Genomic DNA, 16,059 nt, shown 5'->3' with positions numbered 1-16,059 from the left:
TGTCAGACTCTTTGAGACCCCAAGGACTGAAGCCCACCAGGCTCCTCTGTCCGTAGGATTCTCCAGGCAAGAATACTAGAGTGGGTTGCCATTTCTACTCCAGCGGATCATCCCCACCCAGGGATCAAACCTGCTTATCTTGGCTCTCCTGCATTGGCAGGCAGATTCTTTACCACTAGCGCCACCTGGGAACCTGGGGTTAGTATAATTCCAGGCAGGGAGAAAACCTGCTTTGCACGAGATGGAAGGAGTTTGCTGTTAGAAACCAAAAGGTTCATTTAAAAGGAGGCAGGAAAACAAGGAAAGAAAAGCAATTTAAAAAGGTGAGATTCAAGATTTCAGGTTGGTTTGTAGTGATTAAGACCTGGAATGGGGAACCTTAGGGCTTCCCTCTTGGAAGTCCCTCAACTGCGAGAGCTGCGGGCGCTGGGGTTACCCGCGGTGGAAGCAGCCGGATCGTGTGGGAGGTCCTGACTGGGGGCTGTGCGGCTGGAACTTGCTGAAGGCCACCTAGGCCGCCCTCCAGTCCAGGGTCGGGGGTCTGGAGCCCGGCGACCGGGCGGGCAGCGAGAGGAGCCGCGCCCCCAGGGCTCCGCCGCGGCGCCTCCCTTTACCTGGCGCCCCTCCTCGCTTACGCGTCGCCCACTGCCGTCCCCACCCTTCGCCTCGCTTCTCTTTCCCGTCGCCGAGTGCATCCTCTCCCTCACCCCACCGGCCCATTCTTCGGCCCCCGGATGCCTCCTCCCTTTTCTGGTTCTTCTGGCTGGTTCCGTAGAGTTTGGTTTGAACTTTTGAACCCACCAATGAGCGCCGCGCGCCCCTCCTCTCTCGGCCGGGAGGGTAAAACCCGGTGTAGGGCTGGGAGGCGGGGCCGCGGAGGCCGGGGCGGGGTCGGGTCCCGCCCCCCTGACACGTGGCCCGGGTAGGGGTTTATAGGAGCCCTCCCGGCCCCGGGCCTCTCCCTACTTCTCCCCCGGACTCCTTAGTAGTCTGTCAGTGGGAGATCTTCGCGGCCGGCCCCTCCCCTGTTCCAGCCCCGCAGAGCCGTCCAAGTCTCCGTCATGGTGAGTGGGGGTCCCGGGGCGGTGGTGTGGGGGCAGAGTGCGGAGTCCGAAGGGGCGTTGGGACCCCAGTGCGAGTGCAGCCACGTCCACGCCTCCGGGCAAACTGGTTTCAGGTGGCCAGGTTGGGAGAGTCGAGTTCACCTGGCTGACTCCTCGTCGGGCTCGAAGACGCGGCCTGGGTACTGCCTTGAGTGGAAGTGGAAAAGCCACTTGATCCTAGAACGGGGCCAGTCATTGAGTCCTTCGGGGCCGCTACTGCCCCAGGAAGGTGGGAGAACCTTCGCACTGGCTCCCAAGGACTTGTGAAAGCTACAGATCGCTCCCATTTCCTGAAGTGATCTCACCCTCCCACAGCCTTCCGCAAAGGACCCCTGGAGCATCTCGTGTGCTCCAGCATAGTAGGTGCAGACGTTTCCTGGCGACCCCTCTCCTGTGCCCTGTGATTTGGTGCTGAGTCCACCTGTGGCCAGACTCTGGGAAGAGTTTCCAATTGCACCATCGTCCCCTGTGGCCGGGATGGGGGAGGGTGGGCGGGGGCAGCTCTTGCATTTGCTGCCAGTCCACCTGAAGGATGAAGGCATTTCCTTTGAAGGAAATGACAGTCCCGTGTTTATCCCTGCATTTCTAGGGTTTCTAGTGTTAATTTAGTGGGGTGTTTAGTAGCTGAAACTTTCTTCTTACAGGTTTTTAAAAGTCCACAAAAGAGATATTTACTTATAAAGTCACAGAGTAATCTAGTAATGACATAGTAGTCTTGCTTTTAAAGAAACATGAAATTACACACAACTTGAGTATTTTCTATTTAGCTGTCAGAGGTTTTGGAAACAGGTATCTTAGGAAACATCCATTGGACGTCTACCTAAAGCAGGGCATGAGTATCAAATGTATCAAAATACCCTTTTTAAAAAAGGAATATAGAAATAAATAGTTTCCTTTTTTACGGACTACCAGAGTTATCAAAGGATGTCTGACTGTAACACTTGCTTGAGTGCTTTTTACTAAGCCAGACCAAAGGACACTGGTAAATGTGTTATTGAGAAAATGGTGGGAGTGTTTAAAGGGCAGGAAATCAGAAGTAGCAGCAAACCTATTAAGACATACACTGGTTAGACTCGTATTTCACAAAGGACAGGTGCTGATTATCCCGTTAAGGCTAGACTAAGTGAAGTGACACCATCACCGGTATCTCACTTCATCTCCCAAGTGGCCAGGGGAGAGTGGAGGACAAGCAGTGGCCACAATGTAAGCCATACTGTTGCATAATATGAAAAGTTTTTGAACTCAAAAGGCTTCATTAGAAGTGCTTCATTACAATGGGTCTTGACCTGGGACTGTCATGGGCAAATATCTGGTTCTTTCCTGGTTTCTAGGGCTGTGAAATGTCCAGAGCCCAGTTAAAGGTAAACACGATGCAGTGGTTAAAAGTCATGGGTTCATTAGAACAAACTCCCCTTTCTCCCACAGCCTTAGAGCTGGGCAAGTAGATGCAGGTAATAGTGAGCTTGCTGATGAGGTCAGCAGAGCATAATTGCTTTATGGGGAGTATGGTGAGAAGGAGGGAACCGTAAGTCAAAGGTTATGAGTAACCGGAGGTTTTGTCTTGGGGCTATGAGACTAGGCCCTTTGACCTCTTAGGTGATGTCAGTTTTCTTTAGATTCCTATTGTTGTTCGGTTGCTAAGTCACGTCTGACTCTGCAAACCTACAGACTGCAGAATGCCAGGCTTTCTGGTCCTTCACTGTCGCCCGGAGTTTGTTCAAACTCATGTCCATTGAGTTGGTGATGCTATCTAAACATCTCACCCTCTGCCACCCCCTTCTCCTTTTGCCTTCAATTCTTCCCAGCATCAGGGTCTTTTCAAATAAGTTGGCTCTTTGCCTCAAATGGTCAAAGTATTGGAGTTTCAGCATCAGTCCTTCTGATGAATAGTCAGGGTTAATTTCCTTTAGGATTGACTGGTTTGATCTCCTGGCAGTCCAAGGGACTCTCAAGAGTCTTCTCCAGCACCACAGTTCAGAAGCATCGATTCTTTCATGCTCAGCCTTCTTTACACTCCAACTCTCACATCCATACATGACTACTGGAAAAATACAGCTTTGACTATGTGGACCTTTGTTGGCAAAATGATGTCTGCTTTTTAATATGCTGTCTAGGTTTGTCATAGCTTTCCTTCTAAGAAGCAAGCATCTTTTAGTTTAATGGCTGCAGTCACCGTCTGCAGTGATTTTGGAGCCTAAGAAAATAAAATCAGTCACTGTTTCCACATTTTCCCATATATTTGCTATGAAGTGATGGGACCAGATGCCAGCATTTTCACCCTCATCAAGAGGTTATTTTCTCACTAATAGATGGAGAAATATACCATGTTCATGGATTGGAAGAATCAATATAGTGAAAATGAGTATACTACCCAAAGCAATTTACAAATTCAACGCAATCCCTATCAAGCTACCAGCCATATTTTTCACAGAACTAGAACAAATAATTTCAAGATTTGTATGGAAATACAAAAAACCTCGAATAGCCAAAGCAATCTTGAGAAAGAAGAATGGAACTGGAGGAATCAACTTGCCTGACTTCAGGCTCTACTACAAAGCCACAGTCATCAAAACAGTATGGTACTGGCACAAAGACAGACATATAGATCAATGGAACAAAATAGAAAGCCCAGAGATAAATCCACACACATATGGACACCTTATCTTTGACAAAGGAGGCAAGAATATACAATGGAGTAAAGACAATCTCTTTAACAAGTGGTGCTGGGAAAACTGGTCAACCACTTGTAAAAGAATGAAACTAGATCACTTTCTAACACCGCACACAAAAATAAACTCAAAATGGATTAAAGATCTAAATGTAAGACCAGAAACTATAAAACTCCTAGAGGAGAATATAGGCAAAACACTCTCAGACATAAATCACAGCAGGATCCTCTATGATCCACCTCCCAGAATTCTGGAAATAAAAGCAAAAATAAACAAATGGGATCTAATTAAAATTAAAAGCTTCTGCACAACAAAGGAAAATATACGCAAGGTGAAAAGACAGCCTTCGGAATGGGAGAAAATAATAGCAAATGAAGCAACTGACAAACAACTAATCTCAAAAATATACAAGCAACTTATGCAGCTCAATTCCAGAAAAATAAACGACCCAATCAAAAAATGGGCCAAAGAACTAAATAGACATTTCTCCAAAGAAGACATACGGATGGCTAACAAACACATGAAAAGATGCTCAACATCACTCATTATCAGAGAAATGCAAATCAAAACCACAATGAGGTACCACTTCACACCAGTCAGAATGGCTGCGATCCAAAAATCTGCAAGCAATAAATGCTGGAGAGGGTGTGGAGAAAAGGGAACCCTCCTACACTGTTGGTGGGAATGCAAACTAGTACAGCCACTATGGAGAACAGTGTGGAGATTCCTTAAAAAATTGCAAATAGAACTGCCATATGACCCAGCAATCCCACTGCTGGGTATACACACCGAGGAAACCAGAATTGAAAGAGACACATGTACCCCAATGTTCATCGCAGCACTGTTTATAATAGCCAGGACATGGAAACAACCTAGATGTCCATCAGCAGATGAATGGATAAGAAAGCTTTGGTACATGTACACAATGGAGTATTACTCAGCCGTTAAAAAGAATTCATTTGAATCAGTTCTGATGAGATGGATGAAACTGGAGCTGATTATACAGAGTGAAGTAAGCCAGAAAGAAAAACACCAATACAGTATACTAACACATATATATGGAATTTAGAAAGATGGCAATGACGACCCTGTATGCAAGACAGGAAAAAAGACACAGCTGTGTATAACGGACTTTTGGACTCAGAGAGAGAGGGAGAGGGCGGGATTATTTGGGAGAATGGCATTCTATCATGTATACTATCATGTAAGAATTGAATCGCCAGTCTATGTCTGACGCAGGATACAGCATGCTTGGGGCTGGTGCATGGGGATCACCCACAGAGATGTTATGGGGAGGGAGGTGGGAGGGGGTTTCATGTTTGGGAACACATGTAAGAATTAAAGATTTTAAAATTTAATTAAAAAAATAAAAATAAAAATTTAAAAAAAAAAAAAAAAAAGAGGTTATTTTCTTTAGTTCCCATTCACTTTCTGCCTTTAGAGTGGTGTCATCTGAGGTTACTGATAGTTCTCCTGGGAGGCTTGATTCCAGCTTGTGATTCATCCAGCCTAACATTTTACATGATGTACTCTGCTTAGAAGTTAAATAAGCAGGGAGATAATATACAGCCTTGACATACTCCTGTCCCAGTTTTTTTTCTTTTTTTTTAAATTTTTTTTACTGTCCCAGTTTTGAACCAGTCCATTGTTTCATGTCTGTTTCTAACTGTTGCTTCTTGACCTGCATACAGGTTTCTCAAGAGACAGGTAAGGTGGTCTGGTATTCCAGTCTCTTAAGAATTTCCCACAGTTTGTTGTGATCCACACAGTCAAAGGCTTTAAATTCCTATTAGCAGCTTTCAGAACCCTGAAACTCTTATTTGGAGAACATGTAATAGGAGATATTTGATGTGGATACTTGAAAGACTCTGTCTCAAGCAGCTAATTTGATTTATGATGGAAATACAATAGAAATCCTCTTTGTTTTCCTCTTAAGTCTGTGGGTTTCGATTCTGTGTTCACTGCCTTATTTTACCAAGCAGGCATGAGTTTGGTAACTTATAAATGATGTTGTTCAGCAAGTAAAGGAAAACAAACGCTTGCCTAAATCATTAAATTTATGAAATTATAGACTCTTCTTCCACAATGCCAGAGCGAGATGTACATTTTGCTAGAAAAGAGCTGATTTCTTAAACTATTAGTGAAGTCTTGGTGACACTTCTCGCCTTTGTTACCCTGTCTCCGTCTGCCCACCCTCCCCCACTCTCCCCTCAAGGTGTGTGGACAGTGAAGGAAAATGTTTTTCCCTAAGATTAAATACTTCCACAAGGATGAAAGGATGCCTGTGACCAGTTTTAAAGTCCAGGTGACTGCTACTTATCTGCTGTTTTCTCCATGAGTCATACAGCTGTAGTTTGCTGGTTTAAGCTGGTTTGAAAGGGAGAGGCAGAAGCTGTTTAAAGAATAGAATTAAAGAGGGATGGGAATGAGCTGTAGTTACAGTCACACAGGGAATGAGTCAGAGCTGGAAGGAGGAATTTTGCATGCCTCTAAGGAGTCAGCAGGCATATTTCCCAGGAGTTGGGAAAAATCTATTGCTAGAGTAGCTTGTGTCATTCTGAAGGTAGAAACCTGACCATGAATATCTAATGGGGCTGTAAAGCCAAAGTCTGGTCTCTGGCCTTGTCTAGTAGTTCATTAGCGTATCTGTGGTTTTCCAAAGCCTGTCCTCTGAATTGGCCTGTTGTTTGTGAAATAGTGCCTGGGCAGGCATGGCCTCCAGAAAGGTGCTGATTTGTCTTGAAGGTTAATAGTCATTTCCGTGTGAATCATTCCTGAATGTCCCATCCGCCGTGTCACATTCTGACACTTCCTTTCTTCCTTCCCACAGCGTGAGTGCATCTCCATCCACGTTGGCCAGGCTGGTGTCCAGATCGGCAATGCCTGCTGGGAGCTCTACTGCCTGGAACATGGCATCCAGCCCGATGGCCAGATGCCGAGTGATAAGACGATTGGGGGAGGAGATGACTCCTTCAACACCTTCTTCAGTGAGACAGGTGCTGGCAAGCATGTGCCCAGGGCAGTGTTTGTAGACCTGGAACCCACAGTCATTGGTGAGTTGACCTCAGTAACCCCAGTGAGATCCCAGGGATCTGGGACAGGAGGTGTGTCCTGGGAATTCCACTGATGCCCTGGGATGGAGCACGCTTGTGTGGGTTGTTAATGATAGGTGGCTGCTTCATTTTCCTTTTCCAGATGAGGTTCGCACCGGCACCTACCGCCAGCTCTTCCACCCTGAGCAACTCATCTCAGGCAAAGAAGATGCCGCCAATAACTATGCCCGAGGTCACTACACCATTGGCAAGGAGATCATTGACCTCGTCTTGGACCGAGTTCGGAAACTGGTAAACAAAGAACTTTTTTTAAACTAGGATGAGCGTTTTCTCTTAGAGTTTTGAGAGACCAGACTATGGGGATCATTCTTTGTGCACTAGAATGAGCTTTACTCTGCCCACTATAACTGGACTTCTAAACCAAACGGTCCTGTGCTATGGGACAACTTTTTGAGGCTGAAGTAGGTGCTGCTTGGCCTCCTCCTATGTCTTCTAAGGCAGATTTGGGCAATTGCTCACTCAGGGAGGGCAGTTTACCTGAAGTCAAGTGAGTACCAGGAAGCCTTAACAGTTTTACTGACACTTAAGCCCATTAAACATCCTTGTTCATCTTAATCAGGCAGCTTCCTGCCACCAAGCTGAGGCATCCCTTTTTAGGTCATCTTAGTCACAGTGGTAGGTGGCTGGCTCTGGATGTAACTAATTGATCAAACTCATAAAAACTGGACAGCTGCCCTATGTTGCTCCAGAAAGTTACAGCAAAAGAAGCCAATGGAATACCGACTAGAACCAGCTGCCATTGGGAACTTCAGCAACACTGAACGTGGAGTCCAGGGAGCTCCCTCGTCACAGAAGCAAGTATAAGTCACTGGAACTTTGAAAGGGTTAAGAGAGAACCCCAAAAAGCGGTACCCTTGCTTTTCTACTAGAGCTCAGGGCAGTGTAGACTAGCCTTGAGGCCGATAAGTCTAAGGTAACTGTATTCACATCGGTAAGGTTGATAAGGGTTCTGTTCAGATCATTTTAATTAAGAGTCTGGCAATCAGATGAGTCTGTTCCTTAGGCATCCGGGCAACTTGTAAGTAATTGACTAAAATCAAGAATGAAGGCCTGGGCGCATAGCGTGTCAGGAAAATCATATAACGCTAAGCCCAGCAACAACAGGTCTATTTTCGAAAGAATGGCCTTACATCGTTCTTGATGTCATACTTTTTCAGATGTTTATCATAGTCTTCACACCAAAATTGGGCTAGTGGTTCCTCTATTTGCAAGTGAAGCTTCAGCTACAGGCACTGACTTGGAAATTGGCTCCTGCCTTAGGGACAAATGAACTAGTGAAAGTCACTGAGGGTTCTGGAGTGAAGTTCTTTAACCACCAGAACAATTGCACTTGTCCCTGGTGTTTATTACTGTGTCCACGAGAGCCTTAATGGGTGGAAACTGGTAAAGGAGTCTGCCCCTTGCTTTGATCTCATTCAGAGGGTGGACCCATAGAAGTGACTAAGGGCTCAGTAGAGGATGTCCACAATCTTGGAGCACCTTAAAGTGAAGACTGTCCATAGAATACTCTGTCGGGTTAAGATCACCCTTTCACAGAGTAGCAGTTTGTTAGGCAGGAGAGCTCAGTTAAGTGGTGGAAAGCCCCCGTGACACAAGGACATGGATTGCTGACAGCAAATCACCTTTCCCGGAATGAACAGACTTGCTGCTAACCTGTGCTGACGGTGCCAGGCACTGTTCCAGTACTCATTTAATTCCTAGCAACCTCAAGCAGATTACTGTTCTCCTCATTTAATAAATGAGAACACTGAGACTGAGACAGGAATTTGGTCACAGGCACATGGCAAGGAACTGGCAGAGCCAGAGCCAGCCTTATTCTAGCACCAGGGCACTAGCTCGTCACTCTGATGCTGCATTCCGGCTCAGAAGGCAGCTGCCACAATTTCTGTAGACATCCATTGTATGGGGCCGGTGTGGTCTCAGGCCTGCTGGTGGTAGCTCTCCAACTGATAAGAGGTTGCCTTTGCTCTGTGGTCATGGCACGGGCAGCAGAGGTGAGCCTCCCGGTCCCCAAAACTTGGGCCCTGCATCCATTCCAGACTTGGTGATTCCTCTGCCTGCAGAAATGAAAATAATTCATTTTAAATAGCCTTTTCACAGATCCCCTCCCTCCAGGCCCCAAGAGATGACTGTGAAAAGTTTCTCTGAATCACGTAGCACTTAAAAGCTCTTCAAGTGTCTGCTTTCTTAGCAAGTATTGTTCAGAAGTTTTCTGTTTTTTTTTTTAAGATCTTGATCAGTGTGATTATGGATTATGGATTCAAAGACATCACTGCAGCTGTCACCAAAGCTAAAATTAAACTTTTTTCTTTTTTCAGGCTGACCAGTGCACGGGTCTTCAGGGCTTCTTGGTTTTCCACAGCTTTGGTGGGGGAACTGGTTCTGGGTTCACCTCCCTGCTGATGGAACGCCTCTCTGTCGACTATGGCAAGAAGTCCAAGCTGGAGTTCTCCATTTACCCAGCCCCCCAGGTTTCCACAGCTGTCGTTGAGCCCTACAACTCCATCCTCACCACCCACACCACCCTGGAGCACTCTGATTGTGCCTTCATGGTAGATAATGAGGCCATCTATGACATCTGCCGTAGAAACCTCGACATTGAGCGCCCGACCTACATGAATCTTAACCGCCTCATGAGCCAGATAGTGTCCTCCATCACGGCTTCCCTGAGGTTTGATGGCGCCCTGAATGTGGATCTGACAGAGTTCCAGACCAACCTGGTGCCCTATCCCCGCATCCACTTCCCTCTGGCCACATACGCCCCTGTCATCTCTGCTGAGAAAGCCTACCATGAACAGCTTTCTGTAGCAGAGATCACCAATGCTTGCTTTGAGCCAGCCAACCAGATGGTGAAATGTGACCCTCGCCATGGTAAATACATGGCCTGCTGCCTGTTGTACCGTGGCGACGTGGTTCCCAAAGATGTCAATGCTGCCATTGCCACCATCAAGACCAAGCGCAGCATCCAGTTTGTGGACTGGTGCCCCACTGGCTTCAAGGTTGGCATTAACTACCAGCCTCCCACTGTGGTACCTGGTGGAGACCTGGCCAAAGTAGAGCGAGCTGTGTGCATGCTAAGCAACACCACAGCCATCGCTGAGGCCTGGGCTCGCCTGGACCACAAGTTTGACCTGATGTATGCCAAGCGTGCCTTTGTTCACTGGTACGTGGGTGAGGGCATGGAGGAAGGCGAGTTTTCTGAGGCCCGTGAGGACATGGCTGCCCTTGAGAAGGATTATGAGGAGGTTGGAGCCGACAGTGCAGAGGGAGATGATGAGGGTGATGAGTATTAGCATGTCTGCCGCAGTTTCATCTCGGGACAGTATTATTTATTTGTTTTGGTGGAGCTGCCCACTGTGGCCCTGTCTTGTCAATAAAAGTGATATTTGCACAGCACAGCTGAATCTGTAGGTCTGAAGTGGAGTTTCAACAAACATACAGCATTTTTTAAAAATTTATTTTTTTTGCCCTTGTTTAAGCTCAGGTTTTCTTTTTCTTTTAATTGGAGGATAATTGCTTCACAGTATTGTGTTGGTTTCTGCCATACATCACCATGAGTCAGCCGTAGGTGCACATATGTCCCCTCCCTCTTGAACCTCCCTCCCCCGCCACCCCGTGCTACCCCTCTAGGTAGTCACAGAGCACTGGGTTTGAGCTGCCTACATCAGACAGCAAATTCCCATGGCTGTTTTACATGTGGTAATGCATGTTTCACTGCTCCTCTCAACTCATCGCTCCCAGGTATTCTTGGTCTGCTGTGACCACATGTGGAGTACCAAGGGGTTAGGTAACACAGCTAATAAATGGTGGAGCCATAACTCAAGTCGCCAGGCTGACTGCCAGAACTCCTGCAGTCTTTATTTCATAAAGTGTTGGAATCACATGGGAAGGGCTTGGAATTGGACTGATTCTTTGTCCTTGGCCAAAATCTACAATGGCAAACTAGGACTGTGCTTTAAGAAGTCACTGCTTGGAGAAAGGAGAGCAGGCTGAGACACAAAGTACGGTAGTCTCAGGTTGTTATGGTATTGGTCCTTGACCCAGTGTATGTCGCGGGGAATATTTGAAGTAGGGGAATAATAAGGAAAATTGTGGTGTGATCACTCATCTAGAACCAGACATCTTGGAATGTGAAGTCAAGTGGGTTTTAGAAAGCATCATTATGAACAAAGCTAGTAAAGGTGATAAAATTCCAGTTGAGCTATTTCAAATCCTGAAAGATGATGCTGTCAAAGTGCTGCACTCAATATGCCAGCAAATTTGGAACACTCAGCAATGGCCACAGGACTGGAAAAGGTCAGTTTTCATTCCAATCCCAAAGAAAGGCAATGCCAAAGAATGCTCAAACTATTGCACAACTGCACTCATCTCACACGCTAGTAAAGTAATGCTTAAAATTCTCCAAGCCAGGCTTCAGCAATACTTGAACTGTGAACTTCCTGATGTTCAACATGGTTTTAGAAAAGGCAGAGGAACCAGAGATCAAATTGCAAACATCCGCTGGATCATCGTAAAAGCAAGAGAGTCCCAAAAAAACATCTATTTCTGCTTTATTGACTATGCCAAAGCCTTTGACTGTGTGGATCACAATAAACTGTGGAAAATTCTAAAGAGATGGGAATACCAGACCACCTGACCTGCCTCTTGAGAAATCTGTATGCAGGCCAGGAAGCAACAGTTAGAACTGGACATGGAACAACAGACTGGTTCCAAATAGGAAAAGGAGTACGTCAAGGCTGTATATTGTCACCCTGCTTGTTTAACTTATATGCAGCGTACATCATGAGAAATGCTGGACTGGAAGAAACACAGCTGGAATCAAGATTGCCGGGAGAAATATCAATCACCTCAGATATGCAGATGACACCACCCTTATGGCAGAAAGTGAAGAGAAACTCAAAAGCCTCTTGATGAAAGTAAAAGAAAGTGAAAAAGTTGGCTTAAAGCTCAACATTCAAAAAATGAAGATGATGGCATCCGGTCCCATCACTCCATGGGAAATAGGTGGGGAAACAGTGGAAACAGTGTCAGACTTTATTTTTTTGGGCTCCAAAATCACTGCAGATGGTGATTGCAGCCATGAAATTAAAAGACACTCCTTGGAAGAAAAGTTATGACCAAGCTAGATAGCATATTCAAAAGCAGAGACATTACTTTGCTGACTAAGGTCCGTCTAGTCAAGGCTATGGTTTTTCCAGTGGTCATGTATGGATGTGAGAGTTGGACTGTGAAGAAAGCTGAGCGCCGAAGAATTGATGCTTTTGAAGTGTGGTGTTGGAGAAGACTCTTGAGAGTTCCTTGGACTGCAAGGAAATCAACCCTGGGATTTCTTTAGAAGGAATGATGCTAAAGCCGAAACTCCAGTACTTTGGCCATCTCATGAGAAGATTTGACTCATTGGAAAAGACTCTGATACTGCGAGGGGTTGGGGGCAGGAGGAGAAGGGGACAACAGAGGATGAGATAGCTAGATGGCATCACTGACTCGACGGACGCGAGTCTGAGTGAACTCGGGGAGTTGTTGATGGACAGGGAGGCCTGGCGTGTTGAAATTCATGGGGTCACAAAGAGTCGGACACGACTGAGCAACTGAACTGAACTGAACTGAACTGATGTATGTAGAAAGGTTGAAGAGCAGAGCTCCCTAACTTGGACGCTTTTCTGAGCACCTGCTGGAAGCTGTGTGGTTCTTGAGCGGGGCAGGAGGCAACTCTGAGAAGCTGAGGGTGGGGGAAGAATGTGCGGGTGGCTGGAGAGCTCGGTGCTCAGGGACCAGTGGTGTGGCCTCTGAGGATGAACTGAGCAACGAAAGGACAGCGATCATCAGAGGGCCGGGGCATGTGGAAGGGAGGAGCCAGTTTTGATGCTTAGGTCCTGGCCTGAGTGGGGAGGCCAAGCAAGTGGCAGGAGGTGAGGGTGGGTGCAGGTCTGCTCACCTTTGCTCCAGGACTGAGCTTGCTCAATGGCGCTCAGCTACCATCTTTCTTTCCCCACTGGTGTTTTCACCTCTTACTTGTTGCTAACCTCTGCCCCCTTGCTTTAAGGAGAGCATTTTAAACATGCACATCCTGGGAATTCCCTGGTGGCCCAGTGGAATTGGTGCTTTCAATGCTGAGGGCCCGGGTCCAATCCCTGATTGAGGAACTAAGATTCCACAAAGCACATGGCACAGCAACCCCCTCCCTCAAATGCACATTCTGTCTTGGGGCACAGCTTCCAGCCTGAGCCCTCTCAGCTTTGTGCTTGGAAGAGTTGTCATGAGAGCAGCCGTTGTCTCATGCTTTAAGGGCTATGCCCAACCCACCCCATCCTTGAGTACAGCCAGCCACTACTATTCAAAGTGACGGGCTAGATCCCTTCTGCAGCCTGAGCATGGGCGTCCTGGGCTGAAACAGTGAACCTCGGAGAGGCTGGCCACTCCAGCTGCACTCAGACCTTCCCAACCTGGGTTTTCTGCCAATTGCTACAGTGGGAGCTCTCGAGGGAACAGGACATCCAGGTGAGAGAAGGAAGAGACAGATCATCAGCTTCAGCTGAGCACAGCACCCCACGACACCCGAAAGAAAGGTCCATTCTCGTAGCCTGCATGTCCCAAGCTGGAGACCCTGAGAATGGGGTTCAGGGCTTGTCTATTATCCTCCTCCTCCCTCAGCCTTCAGGAGAGCCTGGCAGCACCTGCAGAGCCTGAAGCCCCGGGGCCAGTGCACACCCCCACCCCCTGCAGCCCCCTGGCCAGGAGCAAGCCCCTCCAGTTACCTCCATAAGTCTTACAGTAGAATAATCTGCCAAGATGTAGAAGGGGCTGGAAACCTTTAAGCAGCTGCAATGGTGTGGGGGTGAAAGAAGAGTTTAGCTGAGAAAAAACGGTTCCAGTAGAACAGAGCCTGGGGAATTGGAAAGGGCAAAATGCGAGAGCTTGGAGAGGGATCTGTCCTTGCAGTGATGATCTCCCCCACCCCTGTGCTCGAGAGAGAGTGAATAGAAGTTAGCCTGCAGCAAGAACAAATATACCCCAAGGTCTGTCACTGCTTTGTGGCTGACAATCATCCCATCTGCCCTTGAGCACAAATGGAATGTCTGCACTCAGAACTGCCACCAGGGCTGAGGCCACGGGGCTTGATGGGGATAGATGGAAAAAGCCTAAGAGGGTGCAGCCCCAAAACTGGCTGGCACCCCAGACTCTGGGCATCCCTGATAGCTCAGTCAGTAAAGAATCTGCCTGCAATGCAGGAGACCGTAGTTCTATCCCTGGTTCGGGAAGAAATCCTGGAGAAGGAAATGGCAGCCCATTCCAGTATTCTTGCCTGGAAAATCCCATGGATGGCGGAACCTGGTAGGCTATAGTCCACGGGGTCGCCAAGAGTCGGACACGACTGAGCGACTTAACTTCTACAGAGATTGAACCCTATGCTGCTGTAGCTGCGTCCTTCAACAACCCCTGAAGGAGTTCAGGGTGGAGGGAGGCACTCTGCTCCAGGGAATCTGGTGGGACAGGTCTTCAGTAGTTCAACGTTTTTAGGAACAGATTTGATGATCTCAGTCCTTGCAGCTCATATCTAGAGAAGCGTTAAATCCCTTCATGATGACATCAGATCCTCAAAACTAACAAAAAGCCTTTTGTCAAAGGAGTGCTTCATGTTATTGAACTGCCACTTCACCAAAGCCTTATGTATTGTCTTTCTCCCACTGCCAGTTTGGAGCAGGCTCTCAGAGTTATCTGAGATGCTGCCTCCCGAGCTGCAGTCCTCATTTTGCCCCAAATAAAATTTCACTCACAGCTCTCAAGTTGTACATCTTTTTTTAGTCAACACTTGCCTGGAACATCCCATGGATAGAAGAGCCTGGCGGGCTGCAGTCCACGGTGTCACAAGAGCCGGACTTAGTGACTAAACCACCGCCAGACCCTGCGTGTGCGCTCAGTTACCTCAGGTCCGACTCTCTGCGACCCCATGGACTGCAGCCTGTGAGGCTCCTCTGTCCATGGGACTTTCCAGGCAAGAATACTAGAATGGGTTGCCATGCCCTCCCCCAGGGCATCTTCCCAACCCAGGGATCAAACCCACCGCGCAGCTAGTATGCTGCTCTCACCTGACCTGACTGATGGAGCAGTCTGCTTCCACCCCATGGAGGCTGCCCACCCTGGGGGGGCGGCCTGTGGACACCCCGGCAGAGCTGCGATTCGAGTTCGGGTGAGGAGGAGAGAGTAACTGGGAGGACCAGCGATGCTGGCCAGTGTGCCGGTTGTCCTGTTTGGGAAGCAACTGGCAGGTGTCTCTGCACTAGTGGGAATCTGTCAAACAGGCCCCTTTCAGGCCAGAGGTGGCCAGGTGGGGTTAAGCTCAGAGTGTGTCTTCAGGCCTCTAGGTGCATGGAGGCCCCGCCTGGGGTTGTGGGAGAAGGGGGAAGCTCTGTCAGGGTAGGGGGAACACCTTTCCCTTCTTGGGTGTTTCATGATCTTCACACCTGTGAGGAGGGGACGTGCTCACACCCATTTCCACAGCTGAGGAAATCTAACCTTAGAGAGATTAAGCATGTAAATTAAGGCTACAGAGCAAAGAGCCAAAAGAACTCTGACTCCAAAGCAGCACTCCACTCTGCCCAGCAGCCCCGGGGAGGTGGTCACCGTGCCTGGCAGTCTTTCCAGTTGCCTGGGAGGAGGCTAGCCCTCCTGTGGAGTGCTGGGTGGAGCCAGGGTTGGAGAACAGAGATCTCAGCTTGCTGTTGTCAGGAGCCTCATTCCTGGGACCGGGTGACCCAGAGGAGCAAAGTCAGCTGCCTCTCACTATCCAGGCTATAGCTTCCTGAGTGAGGGGGCCTTTTTTCAAGTCTTCTGAACTCAGTGAATCAGCTCTCAGATCATACAGACACAGAGTCGGTCCGTGGAGGGTAGCTGCTGTCGCCTGGCTGGACTTGTGCTGACAGGACGCCAGCCACCACACAGACAGGACAGCTCTCACCTGGAGCACTGCCCCCCTGAGCACCAGGGCAGGGTGGTCAGCTCCTGCCAGCCAAGGCCACACAGTGAAGTTGGCAGAGATGACCCAGGCAGATGGCTCCTGGAGCCCACTGCCAGAGTTCCTGTCTGGGAGGCCCAGGGCAGAAGAAGATGAAGGGAAAATACACCCAGTGCGTCAATGTGGGGAAGGTTCCCATTTTCAGCCCCGTGGAGAAAGTC

At 48.1% G+C, this 16,059-nt stretch overlaps 1 protein-coding gene across 1 annotated transcript; it reads left to right on the top strand.

Moving 5' to 3' along the window:
- The first annotated feature begins 980 nt into the window (after positions 1 to 980).
- LOC138077915 (tubulin alpha-1C chain-like) lies at positions 981 to 10,178 on the top strand. The gene is made up of 4 exons (XM_068970312.1): positions 981 to 1,064; positions 6,603 to 6,825; positions 6,968 to 7,116; positions 9,204 to 10,178. The coding sequence occupies exons 1-4, from the start codon at positions 1,062 to 1,064 to the stop codon at positions 10,176 to 10,178; spliced, it is 1,350 nt and encodes a 449-aa protein (XP_068826413.1). The 5' UTR covers positions 981 to 1,061.
- The last annotated feature ends 5,881 nt before the right edge of the window (positions 10,179 to 16,059 follow it).

Source organism: Capricornis sumatraensis, chromosome 4 (assembly GCF_032405125.1).
Source record: "Capricornis sumatraensis isolate serow.1 chromosome 4, serow.2, whole genome shotgun sequence".
Lineage (NCBI taxonomy): Eukaryota > Metazoa > Chordata > Mammalia > Artiodactyla > Bovidae > Capricornis > Capricornis sumatraensis.
Note: the sequence above shows the minus strand (reverse complement) of the source record. Positions and strands in the feature narration are given on the sequence as shown.

Excerpts from the sequence above, each read along its gene's own strand:
- LOC138077915 (XM_068970312.1), top strand. Across the intron at positions 6,826-6,967 it reads CCTGGAACCCACAGTCATTG|ATGAGGTTCGCACCGGCACC; the intron begins GTGAGTTGACCT and ends TTCCTTTTCCAG. Across the intron at positions 7,117-9,203 it reads TGGACCGAGTTCGGAAACTG|GCTGACCAGTGCACGGGTCT; the intron begins GTAAACAAAGAA and ends TTCTTTTTTCAG.